The following is a 23,906-nucleotide window of genomic DNA, read 5'->3' on the forward strand; positions in this document are numbered from 1 at the left end:
TATTTATCCAGTTATTGAGTATATTAACTTGTCTGTGAAAGCAGATTCACTGGGGGAACCTGTTGTATGGACTTTGTGTATGAGTTAAACAATTATTTGCTTTGTGTGACGGTCTTAGCACAATAGCCTTGATAACGTACAAAGGACTTTGCCCTTCTGTGAGCCTCACAGCACAAATACATCACCTACATGCAACCACAAGCCTGCCTCCTCCACCCAACGAGCGATTTATGGGAGGGAGCGATCCATCAGGAGCCATAAATACAGCGATCAGCACATGCAGCGGAGATAAACTTCAGCTTTCCTCCTGCACAGACACAGAAAGCAAATTCAGCACCATGGACAGCGGGTTCCTCAAGCTGGATGCTGCCGAATTCCTTGAAATCTGGCTGCGCTTTGACTCTGATGGTGAGTTTCTAATCCTGATCTATTATCATTATTATTATTATTTATTGTTTTATATAGCGCCATCATATTCTGTAGCACTGTATGATAAAGTCACACACCTACATTAATTACTTTATAGCAGGGCTGATTTTTTATTTTTAAGAATCCATCTACTAGTTTGGGTTTCTAATCCAAGTGATGTTTGGAATAATTTCTCGAATAATTGATTTTAATATTAGGTTTATATAAAACCACATATATATGTTTTTTCGGGGATTTTAGTGGGTTTTTTTTTGTGTTCTCTGTGATTTTTTGGGGGGGAGAAATAATCACTTTAATCACTTAAAGCATTGGTATATTGGTTGTATGATCACTGTGTATTAGAGAGCTGGGGATGTGTTTAGGATTCTATAGAGAATATAAACAATACAAGACACCAGTTCCAAGAAGCAATCATTATGTGATTTGCATTTACACAGTTTTGGAAGTTAATGTGGCTTTTGATTTACATACTAGCATATTATGTGGATACAAATAAAATAATTTATTTTTTATAATAATAAATAAACCTCTTGAGTATGAAGCATGATTGCTGCAAGATATGCTAGCACTCAAATGGTTAAAGATGTTGATTCTCATGTTTTCCATTACGTAAACTATTTTGGGATGCTATCTGTTATAAATTAGTTTATTAAGGATATTTTTTTTATATTTGTATGTAGACAATGGTTACATAGAAGGTAAAGAGCTGGATGACTTCTTCTGCCATCTGCTTAAGAAACTGGGCACAGTAAGTAATAATTCACTGCTTTGTCATATTACATAGTCATTATATGTTTATTTTGCACCCTAAACTTAACTGGTAACTTATTAATTAATGTATTAAATGCTCATCGCTTTAAGTATGTTCATGGTTTTTGTTCCTAAAACTAACACATGATTAAATGCATGGATCTACAACACTAAATATAATATTTTTAATATATTGCATATGAACTTTTTAACTTTTTAGTTTTGGAATAGCAGTTATAATGTCCATATTAAAGGGTTTTAACTAATTATTTACTACTATAAAGTATATCAACGTGCAGCCTTTTCCACAACCAAATTGCAATTAAACGGAATTATTATAATGGTGACCACTCCAGTAATTCTTACCGTCCCTAATTACGAGACAAAATACTGAAAGGATTATGACTCTGACAAGCAATTAATTCTTTTTGGCACAAAGGGAAACCTGATTGTTATTCAGCACAGGAAAACATAACACACTGAGCTGCATCTGATATAATAGCAAAAAAAGGTATGGTAAAGCCCCAAAAGTACCAAAAAATATTACAAAGAGGGTGCAAAATCACGAGCCATTCACCAACAGCCTCTTGGCAATATATAATCTGCTTTACAATATAGCCCATCCTCTGTATGTCTACATTATCACCAATCTTCTTTCTACAGGTTTTGGGCTTTATTTGCTAAAGGGAGGGTTTGCAGAAGAGTTACGTTTCAGCTTTTTGACTTTACTATACACTGTGAAAGGTGAACCCATAGACTTTATGTTGTAGGAAGAGATTGGATGGCCTGGATAATGTGTAATTGAATCAATGAGGTGTCTTCAAAGCCTCCTCACTGACTGAAGTATGCATTATGCAGGGCCAACTCTGCCCTTCTTGCAGTAACCTACCAAGGATGGCCCTTTATAATGAATAGTGATGAGAGAGAGATGAAAACAGAACTTTCCTGCCAAAAGTGAATAATCCTCTTTACTTCCCCAATTTATTTTACCTATCTCTTTAATCCAGACATTAATCCATCCCTATTACCAAATCCTCTACAATACCTTTAGGGCAGTTTTAGTATTGGGTAGAGGGAGGCACTTCATCCACCTTTAGCTTTATAATGGAATTAGCTAACACCATTTAAATAGCCTCCTAATCCATCTATATCTATTGAAGAATAATTAAGGCTTATCTTTCAAAATTAGACGGTAGCTTCTCTGGATTAATATCCTCCTTCCCCTCATTCACTAAAATGAATTGGAATTTATATAGGTGATAGTAAAGTCATCTGAGTGGGGAATTTCCTTTTATTAGATGGTAGAGCTGGCACGTTCTCCTGTAGAGTTAAAACATTAAATAAGGATATACAATACCAGGCTGTTATTATTCATGTATACATCATAAACATGTATGTTATATAAAATGACATGTGCCAGACATGCTGTAAAGACCTTTATTATGTTCTATTTACTTAAACATTTGTATTTCACTTTTACACTCTCCTGCATGATAGGCTTATTCACTATTGAAAGGCAACATTATTAAATATGTATGAGTATCTGGTCATGGAAAATATTCATGCTGATTACATTGGTATATTTGCCATGTTATTTTGCTGAGGTGGTGGCATCTACAATTATCCAAGTTCTTAAAAATATGTAGAAATATACTTCTGTGGATCTGTAGCTCTGGATTTTGCTCTGTATTCTCAAAATGTCTAATATTAGTAAATATTTTTTGTGGTCCATGTGCTGGGTATAGTTAAATGCGGAATCCATGTCAGAATTGTAGATAAGAAATGATGTACTGTAGTGTAAATTTACTGTTGGATTGAATGATAAAGGTCTCAAGGTCCAGCGTTTCGCCAAGGTAAGTATTTGTTTTGTTTACTTTTAGGTAAAATAATGCATACTAAATTGTTCTAAGTCTACAAAGTGCATTGATCATTGGTGGGCACCAAACTGTTATTTTTTTTTAACCATTTCTATTCTGTAATGAAGATCTATAACCCCCACCCGGCCTTCTGGGGGAAACAACCTGCAGAGCTGTTTCCTTTTTGATTGATGATATGTTCGTCTGTTTAGCTTAGCAGACTAGGATGCCATTAGCAGATCTGGGTCCCAATGCGATTCATTCTTAAAGCTTGCTGCTGAGGGAGAAAGCACTGTTGGACATGCATGTGGAGTAGACCTGTCAGTGCTGCATGCAAAGAGATGGGCACATACTCCTTGTACATGCTCACTTTAATGAAAGAAAGGTGTGAGCTTACCTGCGAACTATCTAAATGAACTGACTAAGAGCCTCTTGAAAATATTAATCCTATAAGAGGCCATTATGAAGCTTCTACCTAGCATCTCTCCAAATGTATTAACTAAATGGCTCTAATACCGGTCCTCATGGAAACCTTGAATTGTCATTATTTAAAAATAGACATAATTGAGTCACTTGCATTCAAGCATGCGTATTAATTATAAAAAAGGGTAGCGAAAGCACCAATTAGGTCTTATATATATATGATCACAGCAGCATAGAACAGGAAATGGTCAGTCTAGACTGTGAAACCCTGGGAATCTACCCCTTCATGCTGAGACCCTGAGATTGGGGCAAAAGCCCAGAGACTTGGGTTTCAAAGATATGGGTATTGGTGTATGTAAACAATTTTCTTTTAACATTCACTGTTAACCTGTTGTTCTAGGTGTGTTTCTGTGGCATCCCATACCCAGGTGACCCTTTACAACAGTAGGGTGACCAGATGGCTCTGTTAAAAAAGGAACTCTTATCACAAAAATATCATGCACAGTGCCAGGCTAATATATGGGCTGATGGACCTGAAGCTCCAGGCCATGTCTCTTTAAGGGGCCTATTGGCCCAACAACAGCCACACGAGGGTCACCAAGGATCCCAGACTGTAACACATCTCATGGAATCCCATTCCTGGCACACAGCACAGTGAAGGCAACAGACTGGTGATCTGCTGGGGCATGCTATGTACACCAAATCAACTCCAAGTCCACAAATCCCTTAATCCAGCACTGACCATAGCACTGATTTTATTGCATTGCCATAGGATACATTTTTTTTTTCATAAGAATTCCAGATTAAAGGAGTCATTTTATCAAACAATAGCAACCTGCCATAGATAACAGCACAAGTCTTTTCTGGTCTTTCCCCTTTACGCTAGGGTTTTGCAGCAGGCTGAGTCCAAGAGTTCTGCTTTGTCATCAAGCTCAGTCACAAAGGGTTCAGGCAGCTGTGTTTTAAATTGTTAGGTACATTCTGCTTGCTCGCTAACAACTCCAGCCCTAAAGCAAAATTGAGCTAACTCCTTCTTTGCCACATCACTAAGCAGAATATAGTGAGATAATTGTTTATATGGGGAAAAAAAACATGGTTTACGCTTAGCATTACATGCAAAGTGCAAAAGCGACAATCCGTTTTGGAAGCAAGAGCTCTCAGTTGGAAATATTGGCGTGACTGCCCCTTCGATCCTTGGAGCGGTTGAGTTTACCTATACCTTCCTAGGAATGCCTAGCGGGGCATTTGGCTGGCTGAAATAAAATTTCAGAAAGTTAATTTAAATATGCTTGAGAACACAGAATTTTTTTTTTGTTTTGTCATTGTCATTGATTCCTAGATTCTAATAAATTCTAACAAGTTGCTATTATTTATTAATTTCTTTACCGTGACATGGACAGGATCTAAAATGAGTAGTTTCCATGACCACTAAAATGAGTTCTAATGTAAATAAGGATTTTTCTTTTTGCTAACGGAAAGTCAAAAGGGACAAAAGCCCTCCGCTATACCGAACACAGCAACCAAAACACAATACACTTATATCGGTATGGACAAGTCTTAGAATATAAAAATCAGCACTGCAGCATTTATGTCGGCTCCACTCCCTCAGAATCTCCACTTAGTCTCACCAAAACTTTAAAAAAGGAACAAATAATGAACAGGGTCAGCCAGACAGCATAATTGGGGATCCAGTAGATATTGGAGGTAGCAGCAAGTGAATCTGGCCAGACCTTTGGTTACTGCATTGCACGACTGCTTTCAACACATACACCTGCTATGGCTGCCTCGGCTCATGACACAATAGAGGGCAACACAGGTGGTTACCTCTACAAGGGAGCCTCCAAAACTTAGTGGTTAGTTGGCCTGCTACTAGTAGTTTTGAAGGGATGTTTGTATAGTGTTCATGTGGATAGGGCACACAATAAGATGTGGGTACATCATGTGGATAAGACAAATCAAAAATTGCCTAGCTAGGACATTTGGGAACTGGTATTTGCTTGTTTAATGTGTTGCCAAAAGCATCAGGATAGGTTTTCCAATAAAGCCGCCTGATGCATTTTAGCTCATGTGTTATTTGTCTTTTCCAGCAGGCTGATGGACTTTAAAAGGAGAGTCACTGAGCTGTGTTGGAAAAGACTTTTTTATTTTTTTTCATCTTTTAGTGCTGGGGGTTCTTTTTGTCTATAGATTTAATGGGACAATCTCATTTGGTAATTGTCTCTAGATTTTTTAGTAGCTTCTTTGAGTGAGTTGTTTCTCAGGTTACTGGATAAGATTTATCATTATTATTTTTTTTTTATTGAATTATTTACCCAACTGGTTCAGAGAATTGTGAATTCCCCTTGGCCTCTTTTGTATCCAAATTACTGATGATGTTGGAGTGCCATTGGCAAACAAGACAGATAGATGTTGTAAGTGACCAGACTATGTTATAACGCAGGGTTTAGTTAAGACTTTGCCCTTATTCTTGGCACTCTTTTACCTTTTTATATTTCTTAGTGTAACATTTAATGTAATGCTTAATTCACAGTATATTCCAGGATCCCACAGGGATGGAAACCAGGAATTGCTACACTATTCTATTTATGGTATAAAAATTATTGTATAGAATAATACGAATAATCAATGGTATGATTTAAATAGTAGTTCTGTATTTCTTCATGATATCTGAACCAGTATAAAAGCAATTTATCCTCTCTAGACTCTAACTAGGTACAAACCCTGTCAAGCTGTACTTCCAAATGGTTGCTAACAGCTCATTAAATATATTTTCATTTAAACGGAATACTATTTCCATTTAAATAGAGCTGTTAGTGGTACAGTGCCTTTTTTTGTCTGATATCGTTATCCATTCCCATACAGTTCTATGAATGCATCTGTCCTATTCTAAGAAGCATGTGCTCCACGTTTGCAAATTGGGTCAGTCCTCCTCAGTGAACTGACTCTACTTTTGCAGCATGCAATCACAGGCATATCTTCATTAATGTAATAGTCTTTAACTCTTAAAAAAATAATCAGCTTGGGAACCCTAAACACTGAGGCTTTCCTAACATGAGGTTCCTGCAAGAGCCTAGACACTGCCTGCTTTAACTAATTACTTATGAAGATAGGAATAGCATACAAAGCCCTATGTGCAATCAGTGTTTTATTAATAACAATGTGAACTGTGTAGTCTAAATTGCTTTTGCCGTAAGTTACCATAGCTTTTCTATGTGATGAACATTGAGCTCTCTTATTGAGCTTTACCATGAAGGTCAACGACTGTCCCCATACTCTGCACATAATGTATGTCATGTAGTCTTGTTATGTGTCGTGTTAAATACTTTTTTATGTTTTATAGAAAAATAAAAACACATCCATGCTGTCTTACTGTGTCCTTGACACAATTCCCAATATCAAATATCCATTGAAACTCACAAACTTATTTCTAAACATAGTCATAGTTTATCCATTATGTTATTATGGCCAGCAAAAGTTCTGTTGTCAGTAATAGTAATAATGTCATTATTATTGGGTTTATCAATAATCCAGAATTGAAAGTGGCTATAAAATGTATACTGTATAGAAGATCTATAGTATCTCAATTTACTCCATTTGTTTACAGAATGCAATCACTACAGAGAAGGTTCAGAGGATAAAGGATCGTTTCATGTCTGCATACGATGTCACTTCTGATGGACGTCTGCAAATACAAGAGGTACTCGTTTTGAACGTGCTTTGTGACGGTCGGCTAACTAAATAAAACTTGTCTGATGGATTTTTAAAAAGTCTTTAAATAACTTTGAGTCCGTAAAATGAAAACCTACCTAGACCATATGCTGCATTGTACAATGTCTGTTCACCTGTGGCATGTGTACCTGTTGGGGAACAGAGGATGGGGTCGCCTTTTAACTTAAGAGCTATAGTTGGCAAAGTATCTTTAGATGCACACCATGTCCATGAGAAGGCTGATGGAGGTGATTGGTGCATAATGTACAGTTAAAGAAATGTTTGCATCAATGCCTGTTCTAGCCTATTGAACCAGGTGAAAAATACTACTTAATCACATCTTGGTCCATAACTGTATATTGTTTTGGATCATGTAAAGCAGTATTCCTCTGACAATGCACAAAATTGTCACTTACATAGCATCATGCTACATTTGTAAGCACATAACAGAGCCCCAAGTTGAGTTGCATTGTTCATCTAGAAAATCATTAAACTCAGTAGGATTGATGACTAACTGACACGTTGATACAAATGACAGACTTGTCTCCTATATCTCCTTTGTACCTCAAAAATGCAAAAAAAACACTTTCATTCTATAAATCTACTGACTCATAGTTCTATGTATAATATAATATGAAGATATACTAAAAAGGTGTTCATTCAACATAATTGTCTTTTGATAATACCAGGAAAGATAATGGTTTATATTGGTTAGTGTAAGATACAACCAAGACAGCCATATGGAAACAGTGTATCCCTACACACCACTACTACTTGTCTACTCTTTACTTCCTTGTCTGAGGGAAGGGGATTTAAGGATTGCTATTGTTAGTAGTTTTGAGTTTTGTGGAAGCATGAAGACCTGTGCAGTTAGAGTGGACTTTTCTTTTCCTGCTTTTCACCAAATGAGAATCCCTGAAGAACTAGATTGTGTTTTTAGTGCCCAACATTCTAAGTAAACAGCAGTAATCAACTGTTTGCTGGACCAAATGCTAAAGAGCTTGGTCCATATATATAGTGACCCATGCCAAGTCCAGAACTGGTGAGGAGCACAAGAAGGTTGCTCTGCATCTCCATCAGGATAGATCTGTCTGCTTCCCTGTCTGCTTTATCATTGGACAAGCAGGTCCTGGTTGTAGCTGAACCTCTTGTAAGCCCAGTTGATATTCTGCTGAAAGACAGCTTGCACATTACACCAGACTATGAACCATTGAAACTGTACAGGAACAGACAGTGAATGCCTGCTGTGAAATTTACGTTCAGTGACATACTCTAGAAATCACAACAAAATTCCTCAAAGCTTCACTATAAATGTGTCAAAAACTAACTAATGCAGAACATGTTGAGCCAGAGATTTGACAAGGAAGAGACAGCATGTAAGTGCCTAATTCAGCAGACCATTTAAGGAGCTGCACACATCCAAATTCACTGAACAGGTTAAACCCTCTTGGGAACAAAATATGGCCATCTGATGATACAGAGTAAGAACTAACCACAGCAATAAAATAACAACAAAACAATAATAAATATAATTACAATAATAATTTTAGTGCTTCGTACACATTATTTTGTAATATTGACATATTTTACATCAATGTTATCACCAATTCCTGTATACTGTTTACATTGTTACTAAAATTAGCATTTGTTTTTGAAGTATGCCTCTTTGGGGAAAACATTTTTTTAACATGTATTAAAGCTATATATTTTATATATTTTATTAAATCCACAATATATTTTGTACTTGGCCTCCTAGTTAATATTGTGTGTTCTAACGAGAAAAAAATATATTTATATGTACCATTACATATCAAACAATGACTTCTTCTCTCCCATTTGAAGTGATCAAAGCCCATCACCAGTCCAATTATATACCCAGTAATGTATTTATCTTGCTGCCCTAGGCCAACCACAGTCTAGGACGAGTGAGGAGCAGAAGAAGGTTTCTCTGTATCTCCGCCAGCATAGATATGGCAGCATCCCTGCTTTGTTATTGGACTAGGAGGTCCTTCTTGCAGCTGCACCCCCACTGACCCTAGTTGAAATTCCAACTTGCACAGTACATTGTTGTTTGTTTACTACTGACAAGCACTATGAACCATGTACACATCAGTACTGGTACTGGTCTTGGTAGAAACCCATGTCTAAATGTGTATAAATGTATTTACTGTACATACATCTGTGCATTATAATGATTGGATGTTGATGGAATGATTGCCTTGAACACATGGTATTTTTACCATCGTAGGATGGTATGGATGTCTTTAACAGTATGATTATCCAATATAGGATTCAGTATCACTGTGGAACTGTTGTATTGATTTTTTTATTTGTGGAAAAATAAAGTCCACATTATTGGACATTAGTGTAACCTAAAGGTTAACATTGAATTTCTGTATATTTTGATATTTGCTCTAGCTTGCAAACATGATCCTACCAGAAGATGAAAACTTTCTATTACTTTTCCGACGGGAAACACCATTGGATAACAGTGTGGAGTTTATGCGGGTATGTGTACATACAGTAGCTGTTAATTTTTACTTTTAAGTCATTTTTAAACAACTTCCACCAACATGGCCATATTTCACTCTAAGCTACATTGGAGCCTGACTAATATAAAAATACAAATATGACGGAGATAATTTATTACTTTTAATGAGGGGTATTACAACTGAATAATTACTTTTTTTTAGATATGGCGGAAATATGATGAGGACAGTAGTGGGTTCATCTCTGCAGTCGAACTGAGGGTGAGTTTTTTTGCTTTATTTAGTTTTTTGGGATAACACTAAAATTAACTCAAATTCAGTATCTTTATAAAAGCGAATGTCTTAAGTGTGTATAGCGGCTCAGAGGAATCTTGCTTTATATTTCTGGTCTGGACTGCCCTTACAGGTGGGAACACCGATATATATATAGAAATAAATCCTGTACATAAGTCCATGAGTTAAGACATATTTCTTTGTCAAATGAGAAAAACTGTAAATACCATTTATTTTTATTTTTTAGGTTTTCTTGACCCCTGAAAAGGTTTTTCAGCTTGGTTAACTTGGTTAATATACAACATAAACCATGGAAATATCAATCTGTATTTTAAAAATGTTTAATGGTGGAGCTAAAATAATCTCATTTTATTTGTTCTGTATCAGACAATGTATAGATAATGTAATTAAGAAAAAACAGAAATTTGTTTGGAAATAAAGTACACTTTCCAAAGGAAATGATTGCCCATGTATTGCACAGGTTGTACAAGGCCATTAGCAAAGTGAAAATATATTGCATTAGGAAACTTCAGAGAGCAAAACTGGTCTGTTGCCAATTTTTTTTCCCCAGCTAGCTTGTTCTGGTGTTCATTTTTGAATGCTAGTGTTTACAGTGTAAAACCGTGGATGAAAGTTGGAGAGCTAAAATGGATCCATTAGTTGTAATCTCTTCCAAACAGTGAACATGATGCATTATTCTCAAGTACCTGCTACTTCCAGTCATAAACCATTTACCCTGTCCCGAAATATTCTGTAATTACAGGTTGCCACATTCTTCATCCCTAGGGATCCCTGCCATGTAGACCATTAAGTGATCGTATGTGACAAAAAACAGAGTAGGCAAGGGAAAGGTACAATTTGGAACTATGACATTGCTAGTGTGTGACTGAGCCATATGAATGTATTAATTGTTAAATTAATTTGAAAGGGTTAATAGTTTAATCATGTCAATGTGTATTATATATTACAAGCAATTCTGGTGCAATGTTTAAAAACCAAGGGAGGGCTGACACCATAAATCCAACTGTGTGGCCCAATATTATAGTGTCACATAAAGTAACATAGGTGGCACAGAAGGCACCTATATGGATCGCAGTTTGGACCTAGACAGGGTTAGGCCTTGTAACATTAGACACCCTGGTGGCAATGCATGGAATTGCATTTAACACCAAAGAAAAGACTTTAGGTAGCAGATGAAATCAAGGTTCAAAATCGAAGCCAGGAAATAGGCTTTCTGGAGTTTAAAGTGGAATTAGGAATAATTTTGAATGTTACAGTTCCCCGTTAAATATTTTTCCCAATCCTCTGCTCTTTTTACTCTACAAGCACCTTTGGGATGCATTTAACTATTATTGGAAATATATTATTGCAACTCATGTTTTAATAATTGCATTGAAGCCATCAATTTCTTTCTTTGCCGTACACTTAATATGTGTGTGAGATATCAAGAGGAAACAGCTGTGTCTCGCACACCCATTTTCCATGAGTCTGTAGTTTCCTTTTTACAAAATGTTGCCTTTAGGTTTATTTGTAGTTAATGAAATACAAGTCTGGGCTGTGCTCAGAAGAGACTTAATGATGAGAAATGTTGGAATCCAAAAAAATAGTGCAATACTAGCTCGTAGTTCAGTTCTGTTTTTTTCAAATAGATTATTTTTAAGGTGTAAATTAAAATGATTGTAATATACTTGTAAGTGATTAATTGACCAAAAATGATGCTAGTTATGTTTTATATAAATAGTGGATAACATTTCTTCCTAAATGTACAGTCTCTGGCAGATGTACAGTATGTCTCAGGAGAACAAAATATATATATTTACATAAGCTTTCAAGTCCTTAACAGCTATTTCTACTCTGTTGAAAAATGATCTCAAAGCCTTTATGTATTTATACATTTTGAATGAAATCAATTACCTAATTGAAACATTTGCACATGCTCTGGGTGAGCAACCAGAAACATGTGAACATTGGATGTGTCTTGGAAAAAAATGACCTATTTGACCAACCATATGAAAGTCTCATTCGCAGACCAAGACTGGCCCTTGGGCAAACAGGTCAAATGCCTGGTGGGCTGTGTGTGTCCAATGGTGGCTTACACATACCTTTATTGCGGCTCATGGGGTAGCTCAATACATGTGGCCGCATCCAGCAAACATGTAAGAGCGTCCATGGTCCGTGGAGATGCATGCATATAGACATATTTAATACAACATCAAGGAATCAGGGAATTATATTTAAATTGATTTTTGAACTTTTGTATTGTCAGAACTTCCTGCACGATCTCTTCTCACAACATAAAAAGCTAATTACAGATGATAAACTTGATGAGTATACTGATACTATGGTAAGTACCAGCAACATATGATATTGTTTACAAGGTACACATTTATTTATTCGGAATTTCATTTAAAATCATGGAGACATAGAAATATGGGATCAGAGAAAATAAAAGGAAGAAAGAAGGGAAAATGCATCAAATGGGAAAAATGATTTCATGATTTCTCATGATTTCTTTATCTCAGCCACATGTAAAAATATCAGGTTCTTCAAAAAAAACTGGGTAAAAACCTTCAAAAAAATCTGAAAAAGGTGGAGAGTAGCACTCACTTTATTACAAGTGTTGTGATGTCTATGTCATGACCACTCATGATGTCAAAACACACATGATGTTTGAAGAAAACTAACAATTTCTTCCTCACTTAACAAGGAAGCAGCTGAAATCATGAGATTTCCATAGTAACTTTGACATCAGCATTTTCAACTTTTTTTCCGAGCTCTGTTCTCAAGTACCAGGCTTTAATTCTATGTGCCACTAGGCAAGAGTTCTATAGGGCCCTCAAACCAAAAAAAGGAGTAATATAAGCATAAACTGCATTTGCAGTGACAAATTGTATTATTAGTACTAGTAGCATTGGGATATGTCCAAAAAGAAATGATTGTATAAACCAATGCTTATCTGTGGTTGCTTTATTGCTACTGAGTATACTGGGTGTGTTAACATTGTCTTATGTGTTTGTAGTATTGCAAAATCATTAATAAGAAAGACATTATGTCGGAAGAATGTAAAAATGTGGTGTGGAGGTCTCCGCCACCCATTACATGTTCCACCGCTAGCGTATACTCATAGCAATACTAAAGACTGAGGCTGGAAATGTATTTCATGTGTCACATAGCTTTTGTATGCAGTTTTACTAATTGGAAGTGTTATTTAAATTTTAGATGAAATTGTTTGACAAGAATAAAGATGGTCGACTGGACCTTAATGACTTGGCAAAGTGAGTATTAAAGTGGATCTTTAACATTTCTGTTGGGATACGAAAGGTTACACTGCATTGTTGGCCAACAACGAAGAGCTGTCAACGCATCACAATAGTTGAGGGTGGAAGCACTGTTGTTAACATGAGTGTTCAAGACTTAATTGTAAAACATGGAAGTGGTGGATAAGTGGAGTAGCCTTCATGCAGAGGTTAATACAGTGAGGTAAATCAAGCGAAAGGCTTGATCATAAATAAGACAGGGACCAAAAGTTATAATTAAAGGACTAATGTTTTGTTAGAGGGTAGAAAATGGGCAGATTACAATGGGAAAATAATCCACACCTGCTGTCAATGCTTCTAATCTGTGGCATAGGTACAGTATGTAGTACATTGTGATAAATTGTGAGCGGATAAATTATCCAGCAAGTTGAAGTTAAATAAGACAACCTTGCCCATTTAAATTATACCATAAGTAGCTTGCTCTGTCTATGAGTTTAGCATCCCATCTCTCCAAAAGATAATAGTGGAATAGTGGAACAATAAGTAACATAAGAATTAGGGCTCCACGTTATTGAGCAGCATCGCCTAATTGCAATATTTTAGTAATATAGTCAATGAATAAAGTAAATTTAATAATAAGCACTTAAGGATATTTCTTTCAATCTTATCCACTCTGTAACAGAGCACAAATAGGAGATGTATATGGTGTAAAGAGCTATGTGTAACCCCTGTGAGATATTGCAGTACAATGCATATTCTCATTTATATATGTATATTATTTTTATTTCAGGATCCTGGCTCTGCAGGAAAATTTCCTCCTTCAATTTAAAATGGATGTAAGTTCTGTGAAGAACCATAAATTACTCTGATCTCATAAAGCCTAGTTTTATTATATATAAATATATATATATATATTATTTTGGATATCTGCTTTTGTTGTTATATACTGAAACGTAAGAAAGCTTACTCAATTATTAAAATTATTTCATATAAAAGTATTATAGAATTAATATAATTGAATCAACTTTCCTAGGCTCATGTTTAATAACATAGTAATATCCAGTTCACCCCAGGAAACACTTATTTACTTCGGTTCCCTGTCTCCACAGCTAAGTAAGGTTTAATTTGAATGAGCGGTTCCTGATTAGAAACATCTGCCTCCATTATCCATGTGGGTTCAAAGTACATTAAAACAAAGCGCTAAAAGGATGTGTTGCGGGGAAACTAAAGCAGCTATGTAACTCCATTATGACATATTAGTTGAGACACACACAAAGATTTATTCCATGAAAATAGAAATACAAGGCTGTAGATTTGAGAAAAGTTGAGCAGACATTTAATATAGAGCATGTTGCTGTTGGAAGCCTAATCATCCAATGCCACCGGCACAATTGCATTGGCCTAATAGTGATACTAGTGATTTCCTCAGCATTAGGGACATGTTCTACAGCATGGCCTTTACATCTTGGGTTAGCATTAAGGGTTTGGTATTATTCAGTTTAAAGGTGCTGGCCTGTTTGCATTGTCTTGTTATACTGAGGAAAGAGTAGAAACACACAGAATCAACACAGTGAACTAAACCAAGAAGGAGTGTAAACAAAGCCATACCCTTTTTTTATATATATATACAGTTCTATATAAACTGTTATATGGATGCTGAGAGAACCAACTCTCTTTGGGATGTTGCCCCAATTCCAGCCCAAGCTTGCCCAAGCCTGCACATTTACACTAATTCTTATACACAGGAACACACTCATTCACTCACTTAAGTTTGCGGGGGGCCTCTGGCTTGCCTTTTTTGGGGACAATTGTCATTACTAAATTCAGCTGTTGTGGACATCACAACACAGGAAACAAAGTGGGCAACCTGTCATAACTGGCCCACTGTACTACTTATCAATATTTACTTATCAATTACTGTGTAATTCCTATGGGAAGATTTTCAACTGTTTGCCCACCTCTACTTAGGGATACCTGAGATGCAAACAAGACCCGGTACATTCATTATTATACTGTATTTAGTGTGTTGTGTTCAATTTAAGTCATGGTAAAAAGTATGGTCCATTGATTGTTGTATATATTTGTAAATCACCAAATATTATTCTTACCTGGATTGTTGGGTTTCTGAATTAGCTAGCGAAGCACAAAATCATTTCTTTTGTTCGTTAAAATAGATGTTAGCAAAGCAGGTCTTAAATCAGTTGATGTATGATGACTGTTAAACAGCATCAGATATGTTTGCAGTGAAATCTGAATGATATTCTGAAAAGGTACCCAGTGTTTTATCTGCAGTCCATCCTCAATAAACAGCAGATGTGTTACCTAGAGACTAAAAAGTACAGACTGGATTTGTTTCGGTGATGTTTGCACTGAAAGCAGAGCTTGATTTCTCATTATGAATGCAGTTGCATATCTAGGGCAAAGGTTGTGAACAGTGTGAAAGTGCCGATTGTGTGCTTTCATAAAAACACAGAAGTGAATATTATGCAAACTTTAGAAGAGGAACGGATTTGCGCTGTGATGTTTTTTCAAGTATTTGCTTTAGGGCTGTGTTAAAAAAAAATAGAGATTACACATCTGTGCTAATGACAAGAGGCTTGCCCATGGGCCCCTGGGCAAGCTTCACATATTGCTCTGACCTCATTGGCCCCCCAGACCATTTCTGTATGTGCCAACAGGCCATGTTCATACCTGGCAACGTCATGGCTCCAGGTACCAGGGGATGCGGGCAGGGGGTCCCGTTGAAGTTGGTGGGTGGGTCCCGCTGATGTGAGAAGCTGCATTTCTCACGACGAAACCCAGAGAGTTTCCAGGTATGGTCACGGTACAGCAAAACCTGGAGATTCTTTCCTCCCTTCCTCCATCATGCAGCATGTTGGCTTTGTTCATGTACACAAGAGGGGAGCCAAAGGAAAAACTGCAGTGAGCACCTAAAGTAAGCCTGGAAATATGACATTTGCCCCGTTGCTCCATGTTAAACATGACCTTGGAATTTTGAACTTTTAACGTTTATAGTAATTGATGGAAGTACTTTGTCTTTGTTACAATAATAATTTCCTCCTCTTTCATTTAGTTCACTTATGCATATTACATATTGTTTTAGGAAACATATATATATATATATATATATATATATATATATATATATATATATATATACCTGAGTAGGAAAACATCTAAAAAGTGCATAAATTACTAGAAAAAATTTTTTTTTTAAAGTCTCCCTTATAATAGTTATAAACATCTAGTACAAATTTACCCAAACCGTATCTGCCCTCATATGTCTAGTATCTTAACTTTCCTTGGTAATTGCAAGACCAATATGAAGAGATGCGCATCACTCTTTCCAGACTACACTATTTTCAAATTTGATATGCTGGGATGGTAGCTTTAACAACACTGACAAAGTTCAGAACAGAAGTATATGTTTCTGAAAAGCACATAACTTAGGCTATTTACAGATGCTTTATTACAACTTTTCATGTAGCCATTTTCCAACCAAAGTCTTCTAAACTATGTGGCAAAAATTAAACTGTGCCCTTTTTGCATACCCCTATGTATATTAGCTCAGGATTTCCTCTGCAGGTTAGCCAAGAAAAAAATAGCTAAAAAAGGCAAACATGCTACATGCATACATTTTTTTTACATTTTAGAGAAGATTAAAGGACCAGAATTACACAATACATATTTTTTTACTTTTTAATATTTTCATTTGTTGAGCAGTGATGGGATTTATAGTTATAGTTTTTTTAAAGAAACTTTATTTTGTATGGCTATTGAGATGGGTATAGCTATTTTGCAGTGCTCTTTATTAGAGGGAAAGGAGTATAGCAATAGATCAGTGTGGGGTCATTGTATACCCCAGGGATTTTTCTTGTAACTAGAAAGATCCCTCTGATGATGTCATGATGAGGATTTTTTTTTTTAATGATGTATCTCCCTTTCTTGCCTCCATTCATTATCACACTTTGTCTGTCCAGCTGCAATGCTATCACAAACATGACCCCCAGCTGTGGTATTTGGCAGTCTCTTCCTCAGGGGTAGCATACATGCATTTGATGTCTCAGGGATTACTGTCCGATCCGCACCATTCCCCACTGTAATCAGTAAATGCTGTCTCTACTCTCTACAGTGTGATATATATATATACAGTACTGTGCAAAGGTTTTAGGCAGATGTGAAAAAACATTGTAAAGTAAGAATGCATTAAAAATATACATATAAATTGTTTATTTTTGGTATTTAACAAAATATAAAGTGTTTGAACCTTAAAAAAATCTAAAGCAAATTAATATTTCTTATGACAACCCTTTGCCTTCAAAACATCATCTATACTTCTAGGTACACCTGCACACAGTTTTTTAAGGAACTCGGCAGGTAGATTGTGCCAAACACCTTGGAGAACTAGTTCTTCTGTGGATTCAGTCAACTTCAATTGATTCACTCGCTTTGTGGAATCCCAGACCCACCTAATGATGTTGAGATCAGGGCTCTGTGTGGCCCTGCCATCACCTCCATGACTCATTGTTCTTCTTTATGCAGAAGATAGTTCCTAAAGACTTTGGCTGTATGTTTGGGATGTTGTCATGCTGCAGAATACATTTTGGTGCTAATCAGATGCTTTCCCAATGGTATTTGCATGGTGTATAAGTATGTGCCTGCATTTCTCTGCAAGTAACCTCCATAATGCTTCACTGTTGTCTGCAAACTCTCTCCAGCCCTTCACCAAACAAACTGCCTTCTGCTGTAGCCAAATATTTAAACTTTTGACCCATTAGTCCCGAGCACCTGCTGGCTGGATGGCTTTTTGGCTTCCATGAAGACCACTTCTTACCAGACTTCTCTGGCAATAAGCTAAGATAATGGCACTGCTGGACATCTTCCGATTGCAAAGGGAAGTAAGCATGATGTGTCTTTCATCTGCTACACTAAGTTTCCTTGGCCGACCACCGTATCTCTAGTCCTCAACATTGCCAGTTTCTTTGTGCTTTTTCAAAAGAGCCTGGACAGAACATCTGGAAACCCCTCTCTGCCTTAAAATTTCTGTGTGGGAGAGACCTTGCCTGTAATTACCTTGCAGTATATGTAACTTTTTTTGCGGTGCTGATTCTTGCCGTGATCTATGACTTATGACATTAAAATTCAGGGACCTCATCTTGTTGTGAGTTTGGCTTTTTCTCATCCACTTTTATTCATCCTACCTTAAATTGATGATTACTAGCACCTGTTTGGTATAATTTTTCAACCATACACCTTCAAGATACCTGAGTTTGTGCTACTAGAATTGATGCTGTTTTGAAGGCAAAGGTGGTCACACTAAATATTGATTTGGATTTAATTTTTTTCTTCTGTTAACTTACTTTGTATTTTGGTAAATGGTGAAGATAAACATAAAGTTTCACTAGAAGAACATATATCTATTCTTCTGTTTCTCTGGTTGTTCTAGTCTAAGAGACTAAGTTAACAAGAGTGTCATGATGTAATGTTCAGGCGTCTGAAGGTGCATAGCTGCTCTTTTTGATGAACCATTTGGGGTGCAGACAGTGGAAAGGTCATGGGAGATAGCCCAGTCCCAACTACATACCTATCAGTTTCCAGGCAAAAAACAGTAACCTAGTAGCTACAACTCCTAACATTTTATTCCTGGTACCGAGTTATGTGTTAGCTATCTTACATTTATCCCCTGTATAGATTCACAAGCTATTCTTTTTTCTTTGTATAGGCAAGTAGTCAAGATGAAAGGAGAAGAGACTTTGAGACTATTTTTTCACACTATGATGTTGTAAGTATGTTTTTGATCTTTAAAAATACATCTTCCTTGGATGTGTACTTTTGGCACAAAGGGAGAGTTTGCAGGAGAGCTGTGGTTTCACACATGGAAATCTCTCTAGAAGAAGGGCTGAGTTGGTCCTCTATAATGCACAATTTCATGTGTAAAGAGACTGAAGAAATGTCACTTATTATATACTATACAGAATACAGGGCCAACCAAGCTTATCCTGCAGCTGAAGTTCATTGGGGTTGGACCTTCATAATGTATGGTGAAGTGGAGGTGTTCATATTTGGAAAATAAGAATTATTGCTAAATGATGGTTACATATCATTCGTTACATTTACATTTCTGTATTTTCCGCACTGAATATTTTGGTATAAGTTACAAACATAACTAAAAACATGAAAAAATACTCGTTAACACTGCTTATACTATTTTGTGCTATACTTCAAATATGTGTCTTTTTCAAAATAATGTTATTTTATAATTGGAATATTTGGAACTTTTCAGAGTAAAACAGGAGATCTTGAGGGCCCAGAAGTAGATGGCTTTGTCAAGGACATGATGGAACTTGTGAAGGTTAGTTTCACAATTCTCTCCTAACTTTCTCACACCCATGGCTCCAAAGGATACCTTAATCATTGGCAATACATAGGGTGACACACCGTTCACAACCTCTATCGGTCTGTTGTATGTCCATCATGTATTTTATAACTGTTAAGCACTGTGTATTTTAATAAAAACCTCCAATGTTAAGAATAGTATTTGCTTTTTTTAAGTTAAACACCATGTGCTTTTTGATCAGCACTGTCTTTCCAAAAAGTGCTTCTGCCATAAAGACACTTATCATATAAAATCCACTTAGGAGATCTTAAGAGAGAGTAGACCTCTTGTGCTGGACCTTCAGGCAGATCACATAGTAGCTGGTTAACGATATACAGTAGATATACTATTTCTAAAACATCAAAGACCGCTTAAAAGCTGGACAAAAACACAACAGAATTTGCTTTTCATGGTGGTATTCTCAAATACTGTGTAACTTTTCATGAAACGTCCTTTGGGAACAACCGACACCTCAAATACATTTGTCGATGTCGTAAGCAACAACTCTATTTACTTCCTGAAATGTCAATGCAATGTAAACAGAGTAACCATAACTGGGAGCTCTCCACATTTGGGATGGAGTCTCCAGGTGAAGTCGCTTCTTGTTTCATGAGGCAGGGGAGTGCGTGCCTACTCCCCACACACTTCTCATATACGTATGCCCACTTCTCACCTGCTCCTTGCCTACTTGTCTCCCAAACTCCAACTAAAGGCTGTCTGGGGCTAACCCCACTATATGCCCTGTCCTTAAGCGAGAGAGGGAAAGTTCTGGCCTACCCTGGAAACATCACTGACCATGAAGACTCAGGGAAAGGATATAGGTGAAAGTTTTCACGCACCTACTACTCCTTAAAAGTAATATTTGTCTCTGTAAAGGATAGTGTATGTCATCATAAATTCTTACTATTACAGCACACTTTTTTTTTCTCTAATTTTACGTAAAATTTTATACATAAAGGTATGTGCTGCATGGATTATTAATTACAAGATTTGGACAGGCCCCACTGGGTTAAAGTAAAAAGGTTATTTTGATCCAACAGCAATTATAACACTAGACTAACTGTAGGTACAGTCATAAAGAGAGTATATAAGAGTTTCACAAATGCCTCAAAGAGGTTCATGCCTCAGAATGCCTCACCCGGCCAGATACTCTAACTAATGAAAGTCTATATATGAATGGACTTTATTTACATTGCCGTAAAGAATCAACTTGGTGTGGTGTTTGAGCAGGGAAAGTCACCAAAAGTATTAAATATCAGTCTCAAGGACTGCAGATTTATTGGAACAAATCGAGACAAAAATGTTTTTTTTTTGTCAATGCTAACCTACATTTCTGTATACAGCACTGTATTTTATGCTCAGGGGGAAAAAAATTGCATTGGATCTCCCCTTCAAGCAACACCAGAATTATGTTTTAGATGTCCCTAATATAGTCCATGGTATTAGATAGACAGTAATTTAGTTCTCCAGAGATATATATTAAGACTTTTGTTAGTGGAGGATACTTATGTGTTGTTTCTCACGTACTACTACTTACTACCGTTTTAGCAGACTTTTACCTTGTTAATGCTTAACACAAAGTTCAGAATTAACTGTTTTGCATGATAACAGGTTATACAATTTCATGATAATAAACTTTAGCAATATTTCCTTACAAATAATCTGCACAAAATCCCTGTTATTGGATCTTCCTTTTTTTGTGTTTGGAGGGTGTTTTTATTTTCTTTTTTATTCTGAAATGACTAAGTGAAGGTTTCATGTACTTTGTATTTGTTTATTTCCATTAGCCCAGCATCAGTGGCGTTGACCTTGATAAGTTCCGTAAGATCCTGCTTAACCATTGTGATGTCAACAGGGATGGAAAAATCCAGAAGTCTGAACTGGCATTATGCCTTGGTCTAAAAGTAAACCCATGATATTATGCCAAGTTTCCTTGTCAGTGTTTCCTTTGTCTTACGTCAGGACCCGCTAGTTTATGATTAGCCGCGTTCTGCCAACTATCTTGTCACATTGATGATTGAGGAGGATAGGGACATTATAGTAAAGTATACTAATAAAAAGCATGGACAGCACAGATGAAATGGAAATGCATGACAGCTCTTTGTTAAATCAAACTATCTTTCATAACATAGGTATTTCTTATGAGATTTTGATTTTCTTTAAAAAAAATAAATCGGCACTTTTAGCAGAGCCATACAATTATCCCAATTGAAATCTGATGATGAAATAAATAGTGTCCTAAAATGATTATTGATATAAATGTAGAGTGTTAAACATGTTGCAAACTGTTTACTCCAGTAATGAAGGTGCATGTGTATGTTGCTGTCATATTTGCACTGTTGTGAAACAATAAAGTTTTATGTTTTTGCAAAATAAATCAGAATCTGGCATATGTTCTTCGTCTTAGTTTATCTGAGTAATTGAATACAGACTCAATTATGCTAAGCTGGCTTCATGTATTGTACCAGTGGAGACATGTTCAAATAAAGCTACCCTAACAAGCAAGAAGGGACGGGTGGGGAATTGGCCTCCGTCCCTTTAAGGCCAGGGGCTGATAGATCATATATGCATGGCCGCCAGTCGGATAGATGCAGGCATCCACAGACATTACTGGATTTAAATAAGGTAGTCTGAACACTGATGCTTTACATACACGCAACAGACTGCTGCTTCATTGACTTCCGCGGGAAAGCTACTGAGCATGTGCAAGAAGTTTACATACTAAGTAGAGGTAGCCAGAGGAGGACAATGAGAAGGGACTTCCTAACTGCAATAACTAAACCAATTTGCATGCCATAAAATGAACTCCAACATAAATTAAAAAAATATTTTGGAGAATGTTCCCTTAATTGGAAGACCTCTATTTTTTTCTACAAGAAACATTTTTGGTTACAATGGAATGTAGATTAAAGCTATGACATGATTATTAGCAGACAGTGGCGGGCTGGCCTGGGTAGTCATTTTGTTATGCTGTATAAATGAGTCAAGGACGCAGACTTGCAATCCTGGGAAAGGGACACAAAACCAGGTGGTATGTCTACCAGGATAATCTATGTGGTACATCCATGGTGTGTTTTCACCGTTACAATCATTATCTTCAGGAAAACCAAAGTAGAGGCAACAGCTAGATGAGCTGTCACATACTAAAGCCCAGCATGCCAGGTTATTAGGACGGCAAACCAACAAAGACATCTCCACCCCTTCAATGTATTTAGATGACTTTCCAAACCATGAACCACTATAATACCAAGTGGCATGCTTATTTGCACCCACACACATTTTTCATATACACCTTAAAGTGTTCCAATGTATGGTTGGTGTCAGAGGGATATGGCAGGGCATTACTCATTTTCACCAGTTTTATTGCTGCAGTGGCATCCTCACCAAGCATTCTAAAAAAGTGAAGCTTATTTATGGAATAGGAGTAATCCCTGTCTTCGCATTTATTCAACTTCACTTCATAAAAAGAAAGAAGGAATCCCAACAAGGCATGAAAATCACTTTATCGGATGTAAAAACAGAGGCAGTGAGCTGGACCATCCGTTAATACGTACGGGTGGTAGTTACTACTAACCATGGCATAGCATTGTCAGCCTTTGTGGTGGATAATTCATGAAATACCATTAAGCACCAGAGACTTCCACAAGTCATGGGCACCGGCTTCCTCTGCCTATGACTCTTCTCTGTTAGGGTAACCTACATATCTATTATTAAATGAAAAAAAAACATCACCCCTTATCCACCTAGAATGTAAGTTCCTGTGGGAACAGGGCCCTTCATTCCTCTTGTATCTGTATGTCAATTGCTGTATTGTACTTGTCGTTATCTGTAACATTTTCATCTTGTGCAGCGCTGCGGAATCTGTCGGCGCTATTTAAATAAAATATAGTAATAATAAAATATCACTTCAAATGATGTCTAGAATGAGAATTTAATGGGCAACCGTGCGACAGACTACAAACAGAACTGTGCAGAATTGTAGACACTATACTATTGTTTGTAATCAATTGTCTTATGATTCAAACATGTTTGTGGCAAAATCATGAGACTTGTTCACAAGCGATTCCTAAAACCCATCTGATTCTTTATTGCTTATGGTATACCACTGCAGGTAGCAAAGTATTAAGTAACCATGTGTAATACCTTTGTTCTTGTGAATAGTTTGCAGGATAAATATTATTGGGAAAGACTAAATATTCTCAATATGTATTGCTTGGAGAAGAGAAGAGAGAGAAGGGATATGATAGAAACATTTAAATACATAAATGGAGTTAACAAAGTACATGAATGAGAAATGATAGAACATGATGTCATAATCTTAAACCAGAAGGTCAGTGGTTTAGAT

The 23,906-nt window shown here is 36.5% G+C and overlaps 1 protein-coding gene across 1 annotated transcript; it reads left to right on the plus strand.

Annotated features, from left to right (window-relative positions):
- The first annotated feature begins 338 nt into the window (after window positions 1–338).
- On the plus strand, window positions 339–21,477 carry LOC149289589 (secretagogin). The gene is made up of 11 exons (XM_089490471.1): window positions 339–408; window positions 1,110–1,177; window positions 7,063–7,155; window positions 9,585–9,674; window positions 9,860–9,916; window positions 12,195–12,272; window positions 13,148–13,203; window positions 13,976–14,021; window positions 18,908–18,967; window positions 19,469–19,537; window positions 21,349–21,477. The coding sequence occupies exons 1-11, from the start codon at window positions 339–341 to the stop codon at window positions 21,475–21,477; spliced, it is 816 nt and encodes a 271-aa protein (XP_089346597.1).
- Window positions 21,478–23,906: the final 2,429 nt, after the last annotated feature.

This window comes from Sceloporus occidentalis, unplaced genomic scaffold, assembly GCF_023333645.1.
Source record: "Sceloporus occidentalis isolate IW3139 unplaced genomic scaffold, rSceOcc1.0.p SCAF_44, whole genome shotgun sequence".
NCBI lineage: Eukaryota > Metazoa > Chordata > Lepidosauria > Squamata > Phrynosomatidae > Sceloporus > Sceloporus occidentalis.

Bases quoted from the DNA above. Each gene is read 5' to 3' on its own strand.
- LOC149289589 (XM_089490471.1), top strand. From the start codon at position 339: ATGGACAGCGGGTTCCTCAAGCTGGATGCTGCCGAATTCCTTGAAATC. The intron at 7,156-9,584 runs GTACTCGTTTTG...TATTTGCTCTAG, and splicing joins GACGTCTGCAAATACAAGAG to CTTGCAAACATGATCCTACC. The intron at 19,538-21,348 runs GTTAGTTTCACA...TATTTCCATTAG, and splicing joins ACATGATGGAACTTGTGAAG to CCCAGCATCAGTGGCGTTGA.